This window comes from Chiloscyllium punctatum, chromosome 41 (assembly GCF_047496795.1).
Source record: "Chiloscyllium punctatum isolate Juve2018m chromosome 41, sChiPun1.3, whole genome shotgun sequence".
Lineage (NCBI taxonomy): Eukaryota > Metazoa > Chordata > Chondrichthyes > Orectolobiformes > Hemiscylliidae > Chiloscyllium > Chiloscyllium punctatum.
In genome coordinates this window covers 29,790,679-29,809,303 of record NC_092779.1, presented here as the reverse complement: position 1 = coordinate 29,809,303, position 18,625 = coordinate 29,790,679, and the positions used below count along the sequence as shown (strand labels likewise).

The 18,625-nt window shown below is 38.8% G+C and overlaps 1 protein-coding gene across 1 annotated transcript in view; it reads right to left on the bottom strand.

Moving 5' to 3' along the window:
* Positions 1–18,625, bottom strand: part of ropn1l (rhophilin associated tail protein 1-like) — a 61,506-nt gene that overhangs the window by 12,652 nt on the left and 30,229 nt on the right. The window contains exons 4-5 of the mRNA XM_072560993.1: positions 17,732–17,893; positions 15,084–15,259 (exon numbers count right to left, since the gene is read on the bottom strand). Of these exons, the coding sequence (XP_072417094.1) occupies positions 15,084–15,259; positions 17,732–17,893 (338 nt within the window). The remainder of the gene's footprint in view (positions 1–15,083; positions 15,260–17,731; positions 17,894–18,625) is intronic.

Below are 18,625 nucleotides of genomic sequence, written 5' to 3'. Positions count from 1 at the left end.
GCCTTGGACATACCTAAAAAAGCTTTTACTATCCTCCTTTATATTCTTGGCCAGTTTACCTTCGTACCTCATTTTTTCTCTGCGTATTTCCTTCTTACTAATCCTCTGTTGTTCTTTAAAAGCTTCCCAGTCCTCCGTTTTCCCGCTTATCTTCGCTAAGTTATACTTTTTCTCTTTTAACCTTATATGTTTCTTTACTTCCCTTGTCAGCCACGGCCGCCCATGTCTCCTCCTGGGATCTTTCTTCCTTTTAGGAATGAACTGATCCTGCATCTTCTGCATTATACACAGAAATATCTGCCATTGTTCCTCCACGGTCTTCCCTGTTAAGGTATTAAACCATTGAACTTTGGCCAGTTGCTCCCTCATAGCTCCATATTTCCCTTTATTCAACTGAAATATTGTCACTTCAGATTGTACCCACTCCCTCTCAAACACATGCCTGTTATTCAGTTTTGAACTGTATAAAAACAGTCAAGGTGCCAAACTCCAGGAAGAAGACATTTGGAGGTAAGGGGGGGGGAACGATTTGATTGAGGGATTTGATTTGATTGATTGAGGGATGATAAAGAGAAATGGAAAGGAACCATCTGTTGTGTTGAAAGAAAATCAAGCAGTATGTAAAATCACAGAACTAGAGATGAACAAATAATCTCTCTCTCTCTCTCAAACCATAATTGAGTTCCATTTGTATAAGAAAACACCAGCTAACCTATGGAAGCCATCACAGCTATTGCATCTTATTTCCTCCTCATTTTAGCAAGAACGATCTCAAGCAACAAGCTCCAACAATATACCACAGGAACTTATCAGGCATTTCTCAGTATAAGTACTCTTTTGTCTTATCGGTATTTGATTTAATCTCAGTACCTCTAATTTTTTCAGTTAACAATTTTATCCCTTTCATAACTTTATCTCAGGGAGGGATTGGCAACATGGTAAATATCACTAGACTGGTAATCCAGAATCCTAGACCAATATTCAGGGGAAACGGGTTCACATCCTACTATGGCAGATGGCGAAATTTGAATTCAGTAAAGTTTAGGATAGAAATGTGGTCATGTAATCACTGTCGATTGTAATAAAAACCCATCATGTTCATGAATGTTCTGTAGGGGAGGAAATCTGCCATCCTTATCTAGGCTGACCTACGTGTGACTCCAGACCCACAGCAATGTAGTTAACTCTTAACTGCCCTCTAAGCAATTAGAAATGGGCAATGATTGCTAACTTAGCCAGTGACAACTGCATCCCATGAATAAATAATAAAAAAATTCTGAAGGAAATTAATTAACTTTTAAGCTGTTGAGAAAAAGCTTGACTGCTAATCTACTTAACTTAAATCATATGTTTTAAAAATGAGGCAAAAAAGGTCACCAAACAAGCATAGATTACTAACCAAGTGGCAGATAAATCAATATGGTCTTGACAAGATGGTTAAAAGTTTTGCTCTGTATTGACTGTATCTGTTATTACATATATGTAAAATGTCAATGAAGTATACATGTTGATTGGTGTCACTTCTGAAGCCAAAGCTAAATCTTACACCAATTTTGTAGCAATTATACCATTTCACTTCTAAAACAAAACAGGAGCGCAGCCTTCACACAGATTCAAACTGTGAAGTACAACTGTCCTATTCAAAATAATGAGGTTGGTAATTATTTTTCTATTGTATAGATTAAGCTTTAGTGTGAAGACTCCCAGTGAAATTCAGTGATCTCTACAGGACAGTTCTGCCTATAACTTTAATGAGACTGTACAGGAACAGAACTGTTAAATAACATAATTAAAAGCAATCCCATGACACCAGCTTGCACATCCTGGAAACACGCATTTATCATTCAGTTGTGTAATAATAATTTTGTATTCAACTGAAGATCAGAAGGGTTTTGTTTCTAAAGTAGTCAGCACAAAGGTGACTATTTTGAACATTTTGGTTCTGATATAACAGAATATGTGAAACATAGGGTGAATTTGTTGGCTGCTTAAAAGATACGTTTTCGCCCACCAAAATAAGGGCTCCTTATTTCATTTTACATTCCAGATTCAGGTCTATTTATAAATTTCAAACAGTCTCTGAACCAGGAAATCTTTATTACCTAGGCTCACATCTTTTGGATCCAGGATCCCTAATTTTGCTACTGTGAAGTAAAGGTCAACATTGACAAAAGGACTCACAGATGATCAGAAACATGATCTAGCAGACTAGCATGTTTACATGGTATCCTGATTCCTGTGTAAGAGTGCAGATAATCCGACCGAGTAGAATTTACCTCTTTAATACCTTGTAAATTATGCAAACTTTAGAGGGATAATGGGAGAAGGTGGCCCTTGCACATCAATAAGGTCTTAACTACATTGACATAATGGATGAAAGTGCAGACAAGATTCAAAAGTACCTCATGAAGCAATTATCTACATTCACTAACAATATTATGTTAGTAGATGCAATATAATGCAATTTAAAATAGAAAGTTGGAGAGGGATACATAGGTATACAAAGTAAGTCTGTAACTCTGTGGCAAGTGGAGTTCAATGTGGAAAAGAGTGAGATTATCTATTTTGGATTTAAGAATAGTAGATATTTTCTAAATGGAATAAAGCTAAAGTTGTGGATGAACAGAAAGAGATTTGGAGATCCAAGTACAAATATTATTTTAAAAAAAATCTAGTGAGCAAGTACAAGACATAATTTAAAATATGAACAGTCAAAATTAGAGTGGTGCTGGCAAAGCACAGCAGGTCAGGCAGCATCCAAGGAGCAAGAAAATCGATATTTCAGGCAAAAGCCCTTCATTAGGACTTTCCTGACTCTAATCTCCAGCAATCTGCACTACCCATCTCCACCCTTAAAATATGAACAGTATATTTAGGCTTTTATCTCGGAAGATCTGGAATATGAAGGGTGAAAGGTATGTTACAGAATTCTGATTGGTACCCACCTGATTGATCACATATAGCTCTATGATGTGCATCAGATCCACCAGAATGATAACCAGCATTGTAAGTGTTAAATTATAGACACAGGTTGCTTATATGCTTATATTTCCTAGCATATAGAGTATTCAGGGAAGTTCTGATTGATGTGTCAAAGATAATCAAAACTTTTAATGGGCTAGACATAGATAGATAGGTTCCCCTAGTCGGCAAGTCCAGAATACGGGAGCATAATCTTAAAATGAAGGCCAGGTAATTCAGGGTGATGCTAGAAGTTACTTCTTCACACAAAGGATAACAGAAATCTGGAACATAATCTCAAAAAAAAGCTGTTGAGGCTGGTACAATTGGAAAATGAATATGAAAACCAGTATTGGTTGGATCCTGAGCTCTTGGCATCTGAGCTCACAGAAAATACATCAGAAATGTTTTTGAAGGGTATAGGTTATACAAACAGGCTGGACAGGTTGGAACATTTTCAATGGAGCGTAAGAGGTTGAGGGGTGATCTTATAGCAGTTTATAAAATCATGAGGGGCATAGATAAAAAGGTCTCTTCCCAAGGTGGGGAAGTTCAAAAGTAGGGGGCATATTTTTAAGGTGAGAGGAGAAAGATTTACAATGGACATGGGGGCAATATTTTTCCTCAGAATTACTGTGTGGAATGAACTGCCAAAGGAAGTAGTGGTGTTTAAAAGACATTTGGATAAGTTCATGAATAGGAAAGATTTGGCAGGATATGGGCCAAATGTAGGCAGGTGGGACTAATTTAGTTTGGGAACATGGTTGGCATGGACGAGTTGGACTGAAGGGTCTGTTTCCATACTAGATGACTCTATGAATGCAAAATGTTTTCCACATTAAAAGGCCAACCACGTGACTGTCATCCAGAAATATGTGTTAGGTTCACCATCACTTAAAAGGAAGTAACAGGTTTATAACACCTTTTAATTTTTCCAGGAGAGAGTTCTTAAAATATTCACCTGTAATGCCTGTCAATGCAAAGCAGCACTTCCTTAGATAACCAGTTCATATGGTGACAATTAACATATACGTCAGTGCTGGAAGTCTCTCTGGTTCTCAGTATAAGCTGCGTATTGCATGAAAAGGTGTTGTGTACCCAGTTAAAAATGATTCACCACTTCAAACTCAGATCCAGTTCTTAAAGGTTTTTGTAGTGCAAAATATTAGTAGATCAAATATTAGTATTTAACACCAGTGTATGACCATGCAATCACCAAATGTCCCAAAGGAGCAAGAGGTTAAAAGATAAAGAAAATGTTCAATAAGTTTATTGATATAATGCCTTTATTGTGGTTGACTCTCAGTTAAAGGGCAGCGAGGCACGAGCTATAAATGCTGGCCAGTTAGTGATGCCCATGTCCTACGAGTGAAGAAAACAAAAGTAATAAAATGTCCAAGGCACTTCAAAGTGGTGTTACTAACAATATATGACAAGCCATAGAATGAAATGTTAAAATAAATGACCAAAAACTTAATTAAAAAGATAGGTTTTAAGGTGTCATAAAGGAAGATGGGGAGATGGAGAGGCAGAGATATATGGGGAGGGAATTTCAGAAATTAAGGGCCCAGAGAACTGAAAGCAAGGCCAATGGAGATACAGCAACTAAAACCTGTTCACACAAGCAGACACAGGTAGTTTAATCACAGCACCTAGTATTATCCACTCCCAGCTGGCATAAAATTATACCTACAAAGAGTGAGTTATATAAAGATCAGTTTCTATTCTAAATGAAAAGCATAGCATGCCAAATTATGGAAGAAAATGCCTGTGGCCTTTAAAGTTAATGAAGAGTCAAAACAAGTCCACAATGACCTTATGATAAGGACAATGCTGGTTTCCTAGCAACACAATGCATGATAGCAAGGAGGTAAGAAGCTTTCGTCAGGATAATTCCACATCTCTATTCTTGGAGTTAATTACCAAACTTCAAATTTGATTTTGCTTGATTTAATATGGAGAATTCAACCTCTACCTTTGGGATCACATTATTTGATTTGTACAGAGGAAAAACAAATACAACAAATCCCCCCATGCTATCTGTTCCACATTCTTTGCAGCATTAACTGAGTTTGAAACATCTCTCTGTTACATCTTACTTAGTGCACTGTCTTTTCATGTCTTCCACATCACTAGTAGGTATTGCACTTAAGAAAAATGCTTTTCCCAGTGATTTTAGTGAGCTGGACTGAATATTGAGGGCTGAAGAGCTATGGGAATAATGTTAAAACTCCAAATCATTGTCTTGATGTAGGACTTTGCTCAGTCTTTCTAGAGACTTAGTTGTATGCATGCATTTTTGCTTAATCTGCCATCCCTTGTGGGTAAGTGTGGTAGTGATCTGAATTTTTTTGGACTTTGTAGCTTTTCCTTTTTAATATATAACTGACCAGAGTTTATTTTTGGGGTCAATAGATGTGAGGTTGGAAAAGCATAGCAGGTCAGACAGCAACCGAGAAGAAGGAAAGTCAAAGTTTTGGGCCGAAACTCTTCGTTGGGACTGATTTAGTTTTGCCCTTAACTTCCCATTTTTACTTTCTGCCTACATTCCTAATTTCTTTACAGTGCTGCTTTTTAGAGACTTTCCCTTGCATTTTCGCTTTGGCTAACTCTTTAGAGCTGGAAAACTGCTTTCCTATGGTGGAAACAGTCTGCTCCCCCTGTTGATCATTATTGCCATCAGTGGTATTCCATAAAATGGCTGCTGTACTACTTTCACACTTGTTCACCAGTTGTAAAGACTTTTGAGTGAGTGGTATTGTCTTCTTTTGACCTATTTCAAGTAACTGATTCAGCCAAAACCTTGGTACTTCCCAGATCATTGCATGATTCGACTCCCTAACTTTGGGCCTTGTGGCTTTTATAAAAGTTAAGTATTCCTTTGATTGTTAAAAAATTTGACAGCCTTCTGTTGCGTACCCTGATGATGACGTGGTTGCGAATAAGCTCATTTTTCAATGATCCATACCCAAAATAAGTGACAGCCCTCTAAGAAACAAATGGATTGGATTCCCCTGGTTTCTGGAAGCTTCCATTTTGGGTTGAAATATACATAGAATGTCTTTAGGACTAAGTCACATGCAATACATACCTCCACAACTATTCTCATTCTCAATGTAGGGGAAGTACAGCCCATCAGTGCAAAAGGTAAGATTGAAGTATTTGATCTTCAGTAAGAAGTGCCAAGAGGATGATCCATTTCTACTTCAGAGTCCCCAGCACCACAGATATCAGTCTTCAGCCAATCAATTCATTCCACATAATATCAAGGACTGGTTGGATTTACTGGATACTGCAAAGCCTCTGGGACCTGACACCATTCTGACAATAGTACTGAAGATTTGTACTCCAAACTTGCTGTACCCCGAGCCAAGTTGTTCCAGTACAGCTACACTACTGGCATTTACCTGACATACCAGGTATGTCCTGTACACAATAGGATAAATTCAACATCAACAATTGTTGTCCCAACAGTCTATTCTACATTATCAGTGAAGTGATGGAAGGTGCTATTGACAGTATTTTCAAAAACCATTTGCTCAGCAATGATCTGCTCATTGACACTCAATTTAGATTCTGCCACAGCCACTCAGCTCCTAATTTCATGATAGCCTTGATTCCATCATGGACAAAACAGCTGAATTCCAGAGCTGAGGTGAAAATGACTGCCCTTGATATCAAAGCCACATTTGACTGGGAGCCAGGCAAAAATTTACTCAATGGGAATCCGGGGGAAACTCCCTGATTGGTTACAGTCATACCTGGCATAAAGAAAGATGGTTGTGGTTGCTGGAGGTCAGTCATCTCAACTCCAGGAAATCTCTGCAGAAGTTCCTCAGGGTCCTGTCCTAGCCTCAACCATCTTCAGCTGCTTCAGCAATGACATTCCCTCAATCATAAGATCCCAAGTGGGAAGGTTGACTCATGATTCACATTTAGCACCATTTACAACTCATCAGATACTGAAGCAGCCTAGGTCCAAATGCAGTAAGACTTGGACAATTCCGGTTTGGGCTGACTAATGGCAGGAGGTCCTGAGATTATGAAAGACCTGCACAGCACATCATGCAGGTCTAAACATATATCAATGAAACAATGGATTAAGGAGATGATTACCACCTAATGTATTCCTAAAACTTGAGATACAAAATAATATATTTACACAACTAGAAAAGTCAGACTGAAATTAAAGCTGAACTCTGCAGAAATGTTTAGTTTTCTCTCATTAGTCAATGCCAGACAAAAACTAAAATTCCTATGCTTTGTCAACTTTATATGAGCACTTTATACCGCACTGACCACTTTTAAAGCTCAAGCAACACTACCAGTTAATGAATAATTTGGAGCAACTTGTAATGACATTATTACTGGATCAAGGCATAGAATCCCAACAAGTGCCAACAATTATATTCCTATTTTCTGGACTAAACTTGAAAGCATTTCAAAAAGTTAAAGGACTGCATGTCACCTGCATCTTCATGCCTTAGAGGTTTCTGGTTTTAATTTCACTTCCAACATTCAAAAAGCATAACATTGTGGTGGATCTCTGCAAAATTTCCATGAATTCTGAGCCACAGCAGCTAAAGGAATAAGTAATATTTTTGATCAACAAGAGTAGCTTAGATTTCCCATGAACCCAGAACTAACTGCACTGGATTTACGTTCATGAAATAGAGATCTTAATTCTGAACGTACAATCACTCTTTGCTGATCTATCTCAGCAAAAGTATGCAATTATTAGGTCGCATTTTACCCATGTTACCATGTCTGTTCTCTCTAGATATGAAATTAAATGGGAGCATTCAGCTTTCAAATGGAGGACTGGATTAACAGATCAATGGAGGGATTGTGCATTACAGTCAAGATATGTAAACCAGCAATTTAGGGAGGATCCAATTACAGACTCTCAGCCTCCTGTTACTGACTCATGGAGACAGACAAATGAACATTGCTCTATCAGTATGATTTACTGATCGAGTGTGTTAGCTGGCTTATCAGGTAAAGGTAAGGTCAACATAGTCCCACACTCTTGTTATAGAGATGATGAGTTTAAAATGAGAGTCACCATGCCTCAGACAAGGGGCAAGATTGAGAAGGTAGGTCTTTCATGGTAACCCCAGTCAGTGTGGGAACTGAACCCAGATTATTGACATTTCTTTGCATCGCAAACCAGCTGTTCAGCCAACTGAGCTAACCAATGAGTCATACAATGAGTTAGAAGATAAAAATCAAATTATTCAATTCTTGATATTACCCTGAAAGAACTGCATTTACAATAGAGGGTTGTGACGTGAGGAAGGGTTTATGCCCAAAATGTCAATTGTCCTGTTCCTTGGATGCTGCCTGACCTGCTGTACTTTTCCAGCACTACATTCTCAACAATAGAGGAGTGTGACAGTGGAAAGTGGCCACCAGTGGCATTCCAACTTCTGTCATCGAGCTACATTTCACAGACAATGCCTGTGAGTACAGACACTCTCAGGACAAGCTACAAACTATCATTGAGGCATATGAGGACCTCAGATTAAACATCAGGAAAATAAGTTTATGACCAGCCAACTCCTAACAAACAACACTGCTCCCTGCCCCCACAGCTACCAAGATCCACATTAAGCCCCGAGAGAACACGGATCATTTCCCATATCCCAGGAGTCTCCTCTCAATATGAGCAGACATTGTCAATGAAATCCAGCATTGATTCCAATGTGCCAGTGCAGCCTTTGGATACCTGAGGAACAGAGTGTCTGAAATCCGAGACTTCAAACCCAGCATCACACAGGTGGCCTACAGAGCAGCCGTGGACCCGACCCTCCTGTATCCACCAGAAACATGGAGCAAATACAACAGACACCTCAAATCCCTGGAGATAATCACCAACACTGCCTTTGCAAAATCCTGCAAATCCCTTGGCAGGATAGGTTTATCAGTATCAGCATCCTCTCCCCTGTCGATATTCACAGTATTGTGACCAGCTGCAATAAGCAGGCCACATTATCTGCGCGCCCGACATAAGACTCCCTAAACAAGTGCTCCATTCTGAGCTCCACCATGGTAAGCAATCACTAGAAGGGCAGAGGAAATGCTACACCCTGAAAGTCTCCATAAACAAATACAACATTTTCAACTGACATGCTCTAAACGTACCAACTGAAGAAGAAGCAGCCGCAAAGGTGCTAACCACATTGAGCATCATGAGTGGAATGCGTGAAAGCTGAGCGCAAGCAGCAGGAAAGAGCGTTTAGAGTCCAGAACAGTCCACCCATCTCCCCCCTCAAACACCACCTGCTGCACCTGGGGCAGAGTCTGCCACTCCAGGATTGGACTAGTTAGCCACTGCTGAATGCATCCCACTGGCGTGAAAGCAAGTCATTCCCAACTCTGAGAGACTGGGTTATAGAAAAAATTTAACAGATTAATTGGATGCCTCAGTGATCCAGTTGGCTCCGCCAAATTCTTGATTCTACTTAGATCACAGTCCATTCACCCATCACCCCAGTGCTTGCTGAGCTACAATGGCCCCAGACAAACAATACCTTCATCTTAGAAATATCATCCATGTTTTTCATATTGCTCCATAGTGTGTCGCTGGCCCACTCACCCCTCTCCCTATCCCTTTAAGTCTCCTCCAGCCCTACAACTCTTTGAAACATCTGCATTCATTTAGTTCTAGCCCCTCAAGCATCCGCGATGTTAGTCAAGCCACTGTTACTGCCCCATGCTTTCAGTTGCCCAGGCCCTAAGCTGCTGAAATCCTTCTCCAAACTCTATCTCTCTTTCCTCTAAGACGCTCTTTAAAGTCAGTTTGATTAACGTTTTGACCACAATCCCTAATATTGCTTCGTGTGGATGAATGCCAAGTTTTGCAGTATAATCATAAAATCCCTACAGTGTGGAAGTAGGCCATTTGTCCCATTGAGTCTATACCAACCCTTCAAAGAACATCCAAACATATACTTGCGTGAAGTGCCTCAGGAGGCTTTGCCATATTAAAAATGCTTTATTTTCTAAAGTAAATAAAGAAAATTTAAAAACCTAGAAGCAACTTTCTGCAATGTTGATGAGGAGGAGGACAGTAGCAAATTAACATTTTTTGATCAGTTATAACAAAGTTATCTGTAATTATTATTTTTCCTATGCACAAGACATGTTTGTGACTTCAAACATTTGGAATTTTGTTTTGGTTGTGTAATGTTATTATTAAGGTAGGTAGATAAGCAGTAGGGATTAACAAACAGCCTATAAACAGCAGCAAAACTCAGCTCAATCCAAATTCAGCTAAGCTTATCAAATCCAAATCTAGTCTGACCCAGTAAAAGCACTATTCTGGTCAGCAGCAATGCGAAAACTTGGTTTACTGCCAATGTATGTACATCACACCATCACCAGGAGACAGTGGGCAGGGCAACAACACATCCCAATACTATTTCTTTCTTTCAACAATGTAAAAATTCTAAGTGTACTTTTATTTGTTGCAAATCACTATCAGTGCTTTGTAAAGCCTAATTGATTCTAGTTCTGCACTATCAAAATTGCATATGTTTTATACTCAGTTTTTTTCTGATTTGTTGATTGTACTTGTTAACTACAAGACAACATCATGCTCTACCATCTAACAGATTAATCAAAACAATAATTTCTCATATTACAAGTTATTTTTAAAAATGTATACTAGGCTTTCATAACAAGTTATTCCTAATTCTGTCAATCCCTTGGTCTTTAAAATCCATGGTCTATTGAAAAAATCTTTGGCCTGATTCTAGACTACTCTCAATAGTTGCTCCAACACATTGTAATACAGTGTTTTCTTGAGGCCTCCTTTTAAGATCTTTTGTTTTATTTTTGAGGGCTACTTCTTGGTTTACAGGGACATTTTTTATTCTAACAAATGTCTTTATATCATAAGGTAACATCATCGTCTGTATCTGTGTTAAATTTTATTTTAGAGGTTCCTTTAGATAGATAAGATTTCAAGAAATCCAAAGACTACATGAAATCTGCGAGCCGGGTTCTGGAATTCAGTATTCTATAAACTAACTTTGTAAGTAACATGAGTCAACCACATTGCTATGGGTCTGGAGTTACATGTAAGCCCAACCAGGTAAGGAAGACCAATTTATTTTCTTACAGGACATTGGTGAACCAGATAATTTTTCAATGACATTTGACACTGGTTACATGGCTGCCATTAGTCTAGCTTTTAATTCCAGATGTTTAAAAAGAATGAATTCAAATTTCACCATTTCTCATAGAAATATAGAATCTATGCAGTGTGGAAAGAGGCCATTCAGCTCAGAGAGTCTATACCAGACCCTGCCCCCATCCTATCCCTGTAACCTCATATTTCCCATAGCTAATCCATCTAACCTGCACCTCCCTGCACAATAGGGGGCAATTTAGTATGGCCAGTCCACCTAACCTGCACATCTTTTGTGGGATTCATAACGACATTCTGAGAGCATTAGCCTGGAGTTCTGGATTACTAGTCCAGTGACTTAACCACGACACCATCACCTTACCTGTCTGGTAGCTCTTGGACTCGTGGGGTCCTTGATTTTCTGGGACAAGTCTCACTGTTGGCTTGACAAATGCCTGAATGGCAAAAAGGATGTTACAGGGATCTCACCGGTTCTCTGGGCAGCAGCCAAAACCTCCATCACTTCCAAAAGATTCTGCCTTGTGCTCAGATTCCCATCCTCCTGCTGAGTTTAATTTAAAGTCTCTCTAACTGCTCTGGAAACTGAAACAATTTGGATTACTGTATAGCAGCAGGGAGGATGAGTACTTCCTGGATCAGATCAAGGGCAGAGTTGGAACAACAAAGTACTTTCTAAGAGTTGCTGAGCTGGAGCAGATAACAGAGTTATGGAAGGGCGGGGCCATAAAGGGAGTTGAAAACCAGGAAGAAAACATTAAAGACAAGGCATTGGTTGAATGACAATCCAAGCAGGTCAACAGAGGTGATAGGGGAAAGGAACTTTGGATGATCATGTGTTTGCAAGAATATGAGAACCCAGCCAATGGTGGAAATGTAGAATTGCTAACACAAGGAGTAGCTGAGACAAATAGCAAATGTTACATTATTTGTAAAGAAATAGGATCTAATTGTAATCTAAATATATATCCTGGCTGTCACATTTACTACTGCCTTGCAGTCAGGTACCAAGCAACAATATATCAGTCCATAGACCACATGCAAGTAAGAGATGAAATCAATTCATGCCGCATATTATTATTTATGAGAACCAGAAAACATAACAGTATAGTTATATTTAAAGGCTAGATAAATACACGAGGAAGAACTAACTAAAAGGACTAGCACCTGGTTTTGAATCAAGTAGGCTAGTAGAGGTTCTATCATGACAATGGTTCATAACCCTAGTGTGTATTATGGTATATCAAACTTTTAAGTACCACATGTATTTTTTTTAGACACACAAGCCAAAAGATGGCTTAGGATTTAAAGTAGGTGGTTATCTAAAAAACGTTTTGTATTACACCAAAGGAATCATAGAGTATTGTACCTTAAGTGTGTCAAGATAATTTCAGACAGCAACATTTCAAAGAGAGATGCTATTCAAAAATTGACCAGTGATCTCCTGTGGGTTGTATCCTAGGTTGTGAATATGATCTGAGTTGACAGAAAGATAATTCTGGGTGAAAGACATGTGTATGATTTATCCCTCCTGGAATTTATAGGAAAGGATTTAAAACCAATTGAAAACCCTGATCTCTGTGTATTCATGTGCTAGAGAGCTGACATGCTACTGTGCCAGCATGTGAGTCAAGTCCCAATCGCAGGGAAGACTCACAGATAAGGACTCACGTGCTGCCTCCACATGTACAGGTAAAAGGACACAAGGTCACTTTCTGACTGCTGAAGAAGATTCCCCTGTTCCTTGGATGCTGCCTGATCTGCTGCGCTTTTCCAGCACCACATTTTTCAGCTCTGAAAACAAGGCCACTTTTGAACGAACTGCAGCAAGATTTTCCAAACAGCCACCCAACTGTTAATGTCAGGGCTATGAAAATCATCCACACTAACAACCCCAATGTTTCACACTCCATTTGTCATGGGCAAGCCAAAGACAGATTCAGATTGTTTTTAAAGTTTTAGTTTCTTGACTTGCCTCTCATTTCTAATGTGCATGTACATGTCACATTTTATTATTGTTTCTCACAGCTTATTAGTGAATAACCATAGCATTATCCAGCTACTTTCAGTTCCAAGGAAGAGTCAAACTTGGATTCAAAACATTAACTCTATTTCTGTTTCCACTGATGCTGCCAGACTTGCAGAGTTTTTTTTAGTACCTTCTGTTTTTATTTCAGATCTACAGCATCTGCAGTATTTTGCTTTTAGCTAATAAATTCTCTCCACTTTACCTCAAGAAAACCTAGTTAAATTAGCTCCTTTTAACATATAAAAGTACTTGGACTGGGAATAGGAATCCATGGGAGGATGGATCATTTTTAAATTAATCTTGTTAGGGGTGGGTTCAGCAAAGTCATACAGCCTGTTTATCCTTCCGCTCCCAGGAAGGTAACTATTTTGGGGTGACGGCGGGGGCATTATCCAATCCAACATCATCAGAAATTGAGGATAGGTGTTCAGAGATGTGTCATAAAATTCAAGTTTCATATCAACACTGGCAAAGGTCATGTAAAATCTGTTATATAGTCAAACGATTATAGTTTGTAGGTTCCCGGTAAAGATCATTTACACTAAAAAAAGTAAAAGGTATAAAATCCAAAAATCCAGCAATTGCTCCCAAAGCTCTAAAACAGAATACTTTAAAAACATTTTTAAAAGTTCCTTTTTCACTCTTTCATCCATTCATGTAACATCATCTTCATTTATCCACTTATAATATTATGCTGCACATTCCACACTAGTATAGACTGCCCTCTATTGTTCAACACTGATTATGCATTCCTCCTGGATATAGGCTCCTTTTCTTTCTTAACCAAGCTAATGTCGTATGAAGTCAACCAGATGCAAGGGGTAACTGCATTGAAATCAGGAATAGGCATCCTGGCTGATTTTCTGCCCACTATTAAAGGACAATGGTCAAATATAGCATCTTTGTGGCCATGGCAACTTAGGTTTCATGATCATTTTCATTTTTATGGCTCAAAGGGTCACTGCATAAACATGCAGGGACATTGAATGAATGCACTAATTAATGATTTATTGTCATGTGCATTTTACAATGAAATACAATAAAATATAGGGAAAAGATTTCATTTGTCACTATAACCCTGTATCATTTCAATAGTTTAAGAATAATAGAAAATGAAAAGATGTAGCTGAACGAATTCTGAGCCAGCTCAGAACCACCACTGCCTCATCAGACCCAACTAGGCCTGGCTCGCTCTCACTCTCTGCTGAAAAAGGCTTTTAAAGAGGAAAGAAAAAGTAGCCATCTTATTCTGTTTTTAATCTCAAATTTCCAGCGTCTATTTTCATTATAGACTATGTAAAGAAATCCAAACTCTTCTATAGGTATTTAAATATCAAAAGGGTAAGAATAAGAGGAGATGAGGAACCAAAGGGAGCTCTAGGCATAAAGGCAGAGGTTGAGGTACTAAATGAAAACTTTGCAATTTTCTTTACCAAGGAAGATGATGCTGCCAAGACGTAGTGAAAGAGGTTACAGTTCAGATGCTAGATGGACTAAAATAATATGGAGGAGGTTTGAGAAAGACTGGCTTACTTCAAGTTGATAAATCACCAGGAGCAGGTGAGAAAAATGTGATGATGCTGACAGAGCTAAGGGTGGAATTTGCAGAGGCACTGGCTATAAATGTCCTATCTTCTTTAGATATAGAGGTGTGTAAGAGGACTGGAACACTGAAATTATTTCACCTTCTGCACTATAACTATTCTACCACCTAGAATTCCTTATGAAGAATTAAAGCAAACATAGAAAGGCAAGTGATGATAAGATTCTGCTGATATTCATATCATTAGTAACTCTTAATGTAATATTATCTTATAGTTGTTATTCTGTATTCAATTTTAAGTTTAGTAATCAACAAGTGTCATTCTGCACTTTTTTTTATCCATTCAATTGAAGTTAGAAGTCCCCAGAATGTCACAGTTGACCTGTATTTATACTCACACATCTTCCTGTAAAGCTTGAAGGGTTGCATGAATTTCAGACTCCGTAATTTCCTCATCCATTGTTGCTAAGTAGATGTACAAATACTTGAAGGTTTCAAAATCGATGTGGGCAGCACCTCCAGTTGGGTCGGTCGTTAGGATTTCACAGGCATATTTCAGGGCACTGAATAGAGTCTTAAAAAGAATTTTATATATACGTCTGTAAAATGTGATCATATGGTTCTGTTGATGTTTACAGCATAAGTATTTCCCAATATAGTACAATATAAACAATGCCTTTGGAATTGAGAGGTCTGCAGCTGAGAAAAGATGAGTAGAATTTCCCTGAATAAGTGAATATCCTTTAGATTAGATTACTTATAGAGTGGAAACAGGCCCTTCGGCCCAACAAGTCCACACCGACCTTCCGAAGAGCAACGCACCCAGACCCATTCCCCTACATCTAACACTACAGGCAATTTAGTATGGCCAATTCACCTAACTTGCACGTTTTTAGACTGTGGGAGGAAACCAGAGCAGCCAGAGGAAACCCACGCAGACATGGGGAGAATGTGCAAACTCCACACAGACAGTTGCCTGAGGCGGGAATTGAACCCAGGTCTCAGGTGCTATGAGGCAGCAGTGCTAACCACTGTGCCACCAGGCTGCTTAGCCATGATAAACAAAGCTGATATGAATGATGGTAACTAGAATAGGAAACCTCATTACAGTATGCAATTAATTGTGTGCTACAATAAGATTTACTGACTGTGCAAAAGTGGCACAAGCAAATCCCCAGTCAACCCTAACTTCAACAATGTTTTCCCAAGTCCCACTTGCTCCTACCTTGGGAAAAAGGATTCCAAAAATCTGTACATTGGATTACTAATAGGACAAATAGGTAGAAGAAAATCATTTTAATGTTGATATGAGACAGCTATGAGTGGTGGCCTCATTCATGTCTCAGTTTTGGCACTCGCTTTCTGCTGTGCATAACATTTAGATAAGGTATGGGCAGGATTTTAGAGTGAGAACCCTAATGTTAGCATCAAATGGAGGTCACTACCTCACAATACTGGAAAGCAGTCATCAGAATTCACAAATGGCATTGGCCCTCCAGAGTTTTTACCAGCCTGTCAGTTAAGGTAAGAAAGAAAAAGAGGACACCTCCTCCTTACCCTCTAAGCAACTTTAAAACTAAAATAAATGCTACAGCCAGGAAGACTATGATCTTGCAGGAGAAGCTTCTCCACAGACTGGCTAATGAGCACAGCTGAAGCTAGGTGGAAAAAATGTGGTCTGCAGTCAACAGGCCACCTCTCCTTGATGCCTCACAAGCGTACATCTCTTTCAACAATTGGCCTTAACTGGCCATGTGCTCACTTTGATTGGTTAGCCACTGCTTGAAGATAGGAATCACTGTGAAAATAGTTCAGGGTCAAAATGGTTACTACAAGTATAATATTTTGGATCTTTTGACAGGCAGTTAAATAGTCCTTAGTTGACAGATGAGTGTGCTGTTTATTTTACCTTACTTAACAGAATTTGATATTATTGATTAACTCAGTGCTTTAGATTTGCCCAATGGGTATATCGCTGGGGAATTTGAAATGTCTAAGCTAAACAAGGGGTAAATTCAAAACATTTAATTAGGCTTGTACAAATAAACCGAATAAGTATTAATTACCTCGACACCCTTTCCAAAATTATAAGTTCTGGTGCTCCAATCCAATAAATTTTAAAATTTCATGTTTATCAACAAACTCCTTTGTAGCTTTGCTCATTCTGTAACCTTCTCCTGCCTTTTATCCACTTCCATCCCTTTGTTTCATCACTGGCAGCTGAACCTTCAGTTCAAAAAAGTCTTGGTTCAAAAAGGGAATAGATTTGTATTGAGATCATTTGATTACCATGGATTTAAATATTTTAATCTGTAGAGTGCTAACCCCTCAGGTGGTCAACTGGGTTGCCTATTCAGAAAATCCTAGAAAAATAGAGAGAGCCACAAAGACACTGGAAACATATTATTTTAAGCTCTAAGTTCTTTTATGCCATTTTAGGACCTTACAACCATCTTCCCATTGGGATGGAAGCCACAAACATGCTCTTTTGCTCTGTTTATTTGTTGATATAGTTTGAGTGGCAGGACATATCTTGATATTTTCGTTTAAGAGCTCCAATCTAAATTGAAGCCTCTGTTGACTGAGAGGATGACCAAAACACCTACCTTGGTCTTTGGACTGCATTTTAAGGCGTGTCCTAAAATTTTCTTCTTCTTGATGATTGTCAAGGACCTTATTTTAACCCAGTTATTGGAGTTAACCTATTATACAGTCTAGAAATTAGTATTCACTGACATGAAGTTGGCAATCTCTAACAAAGTAACCCTTGTGGTAACTTTTATATTAAATGACATAATAGGCTTTTTATGAATACCATATGTATCACTTCAGTTCATGCCATGTACTGTAGCGCTGCACTAGTTTGTTTATTAGTACAACCTAATAACAGAGAAAGTAAGAAATTCAACAAATAATGCAAATATAATGCTCTATTAATGTACCATGAATATTTCATTGTCTATTTGGCTCATAACTTCACTGTTTTTGGCATTTTAAGGTCTATGTTAGTTTTACAGATATAAACAGTGTACAAAATTATACATACCCCACCCAAATCGCTGCAAGCAAGTGCCAAGAATTTGATCCATTCAATCTCATTCTGTAAATTGCCCAGTTGCAGAATGCTTTGTAGTTGTTGGAATGGCAATCCTAGGTCTTTCCATTTTTCCATTAACTCAAGCTCGTCAACAATCATCTTTGAAGAGAGCTAAAGCACATAGGTACATGCTTTTAGATGTTGATTTCCTACACAGTAATATTTAAAGACCTTCACAAATGTAAAGCAAACATCAGTTCATATCCGATTGCAATCTAATGCAGCTAATAGAAATGCGTACAGACAGACAGAAAAAGAGACGGAACATTCCTTCAATTTACCGAGGTCTTCTCATTCACCAAGATATAGGTTCTGAGCAGAAGGCCCTTAAAGTCCATTTAATCTTAAACTATTTTTTCTTTTATTCACTGTTCTGTCCCAATCACTCTTCGTTGCACTCTTCAATACCCTACTTTTAAATGGCTACCTAACAATGGGGTAGCACAGTGGCTCAGTGGTTAGCACTGCTGCCTCACAGCACCAAGATCCCAGGTTTGCTTCCAGTCTTGGGTGACTGTCTGTGTGGAGTTTGCACATTCTCCCCGTGTCTGCATGGGTTTCTTCTGGGTGCTCCGGTTTCCTCCCAAAGTCCAAAGATGTAAAGGTCAGGTGAAGAGGCCATGCTAAATTGCCCATTGTGTTAGGTGCATTAGTCAGAGGGAAATGGGTCTGGGTGGGTTACTCTTCGGAGGGTCAGTGTGGACTGGTTGGGCCAAAGGGCCTGTTTCCACACTGTAGGGAATCTAATGGTTCCAAATTTAGAAGTGAAATATTGTGATAAATATAGAGATCACCTATTTCAATGCCAGAAAACATTGCTGACATTCATTTTCACGCTCAGGC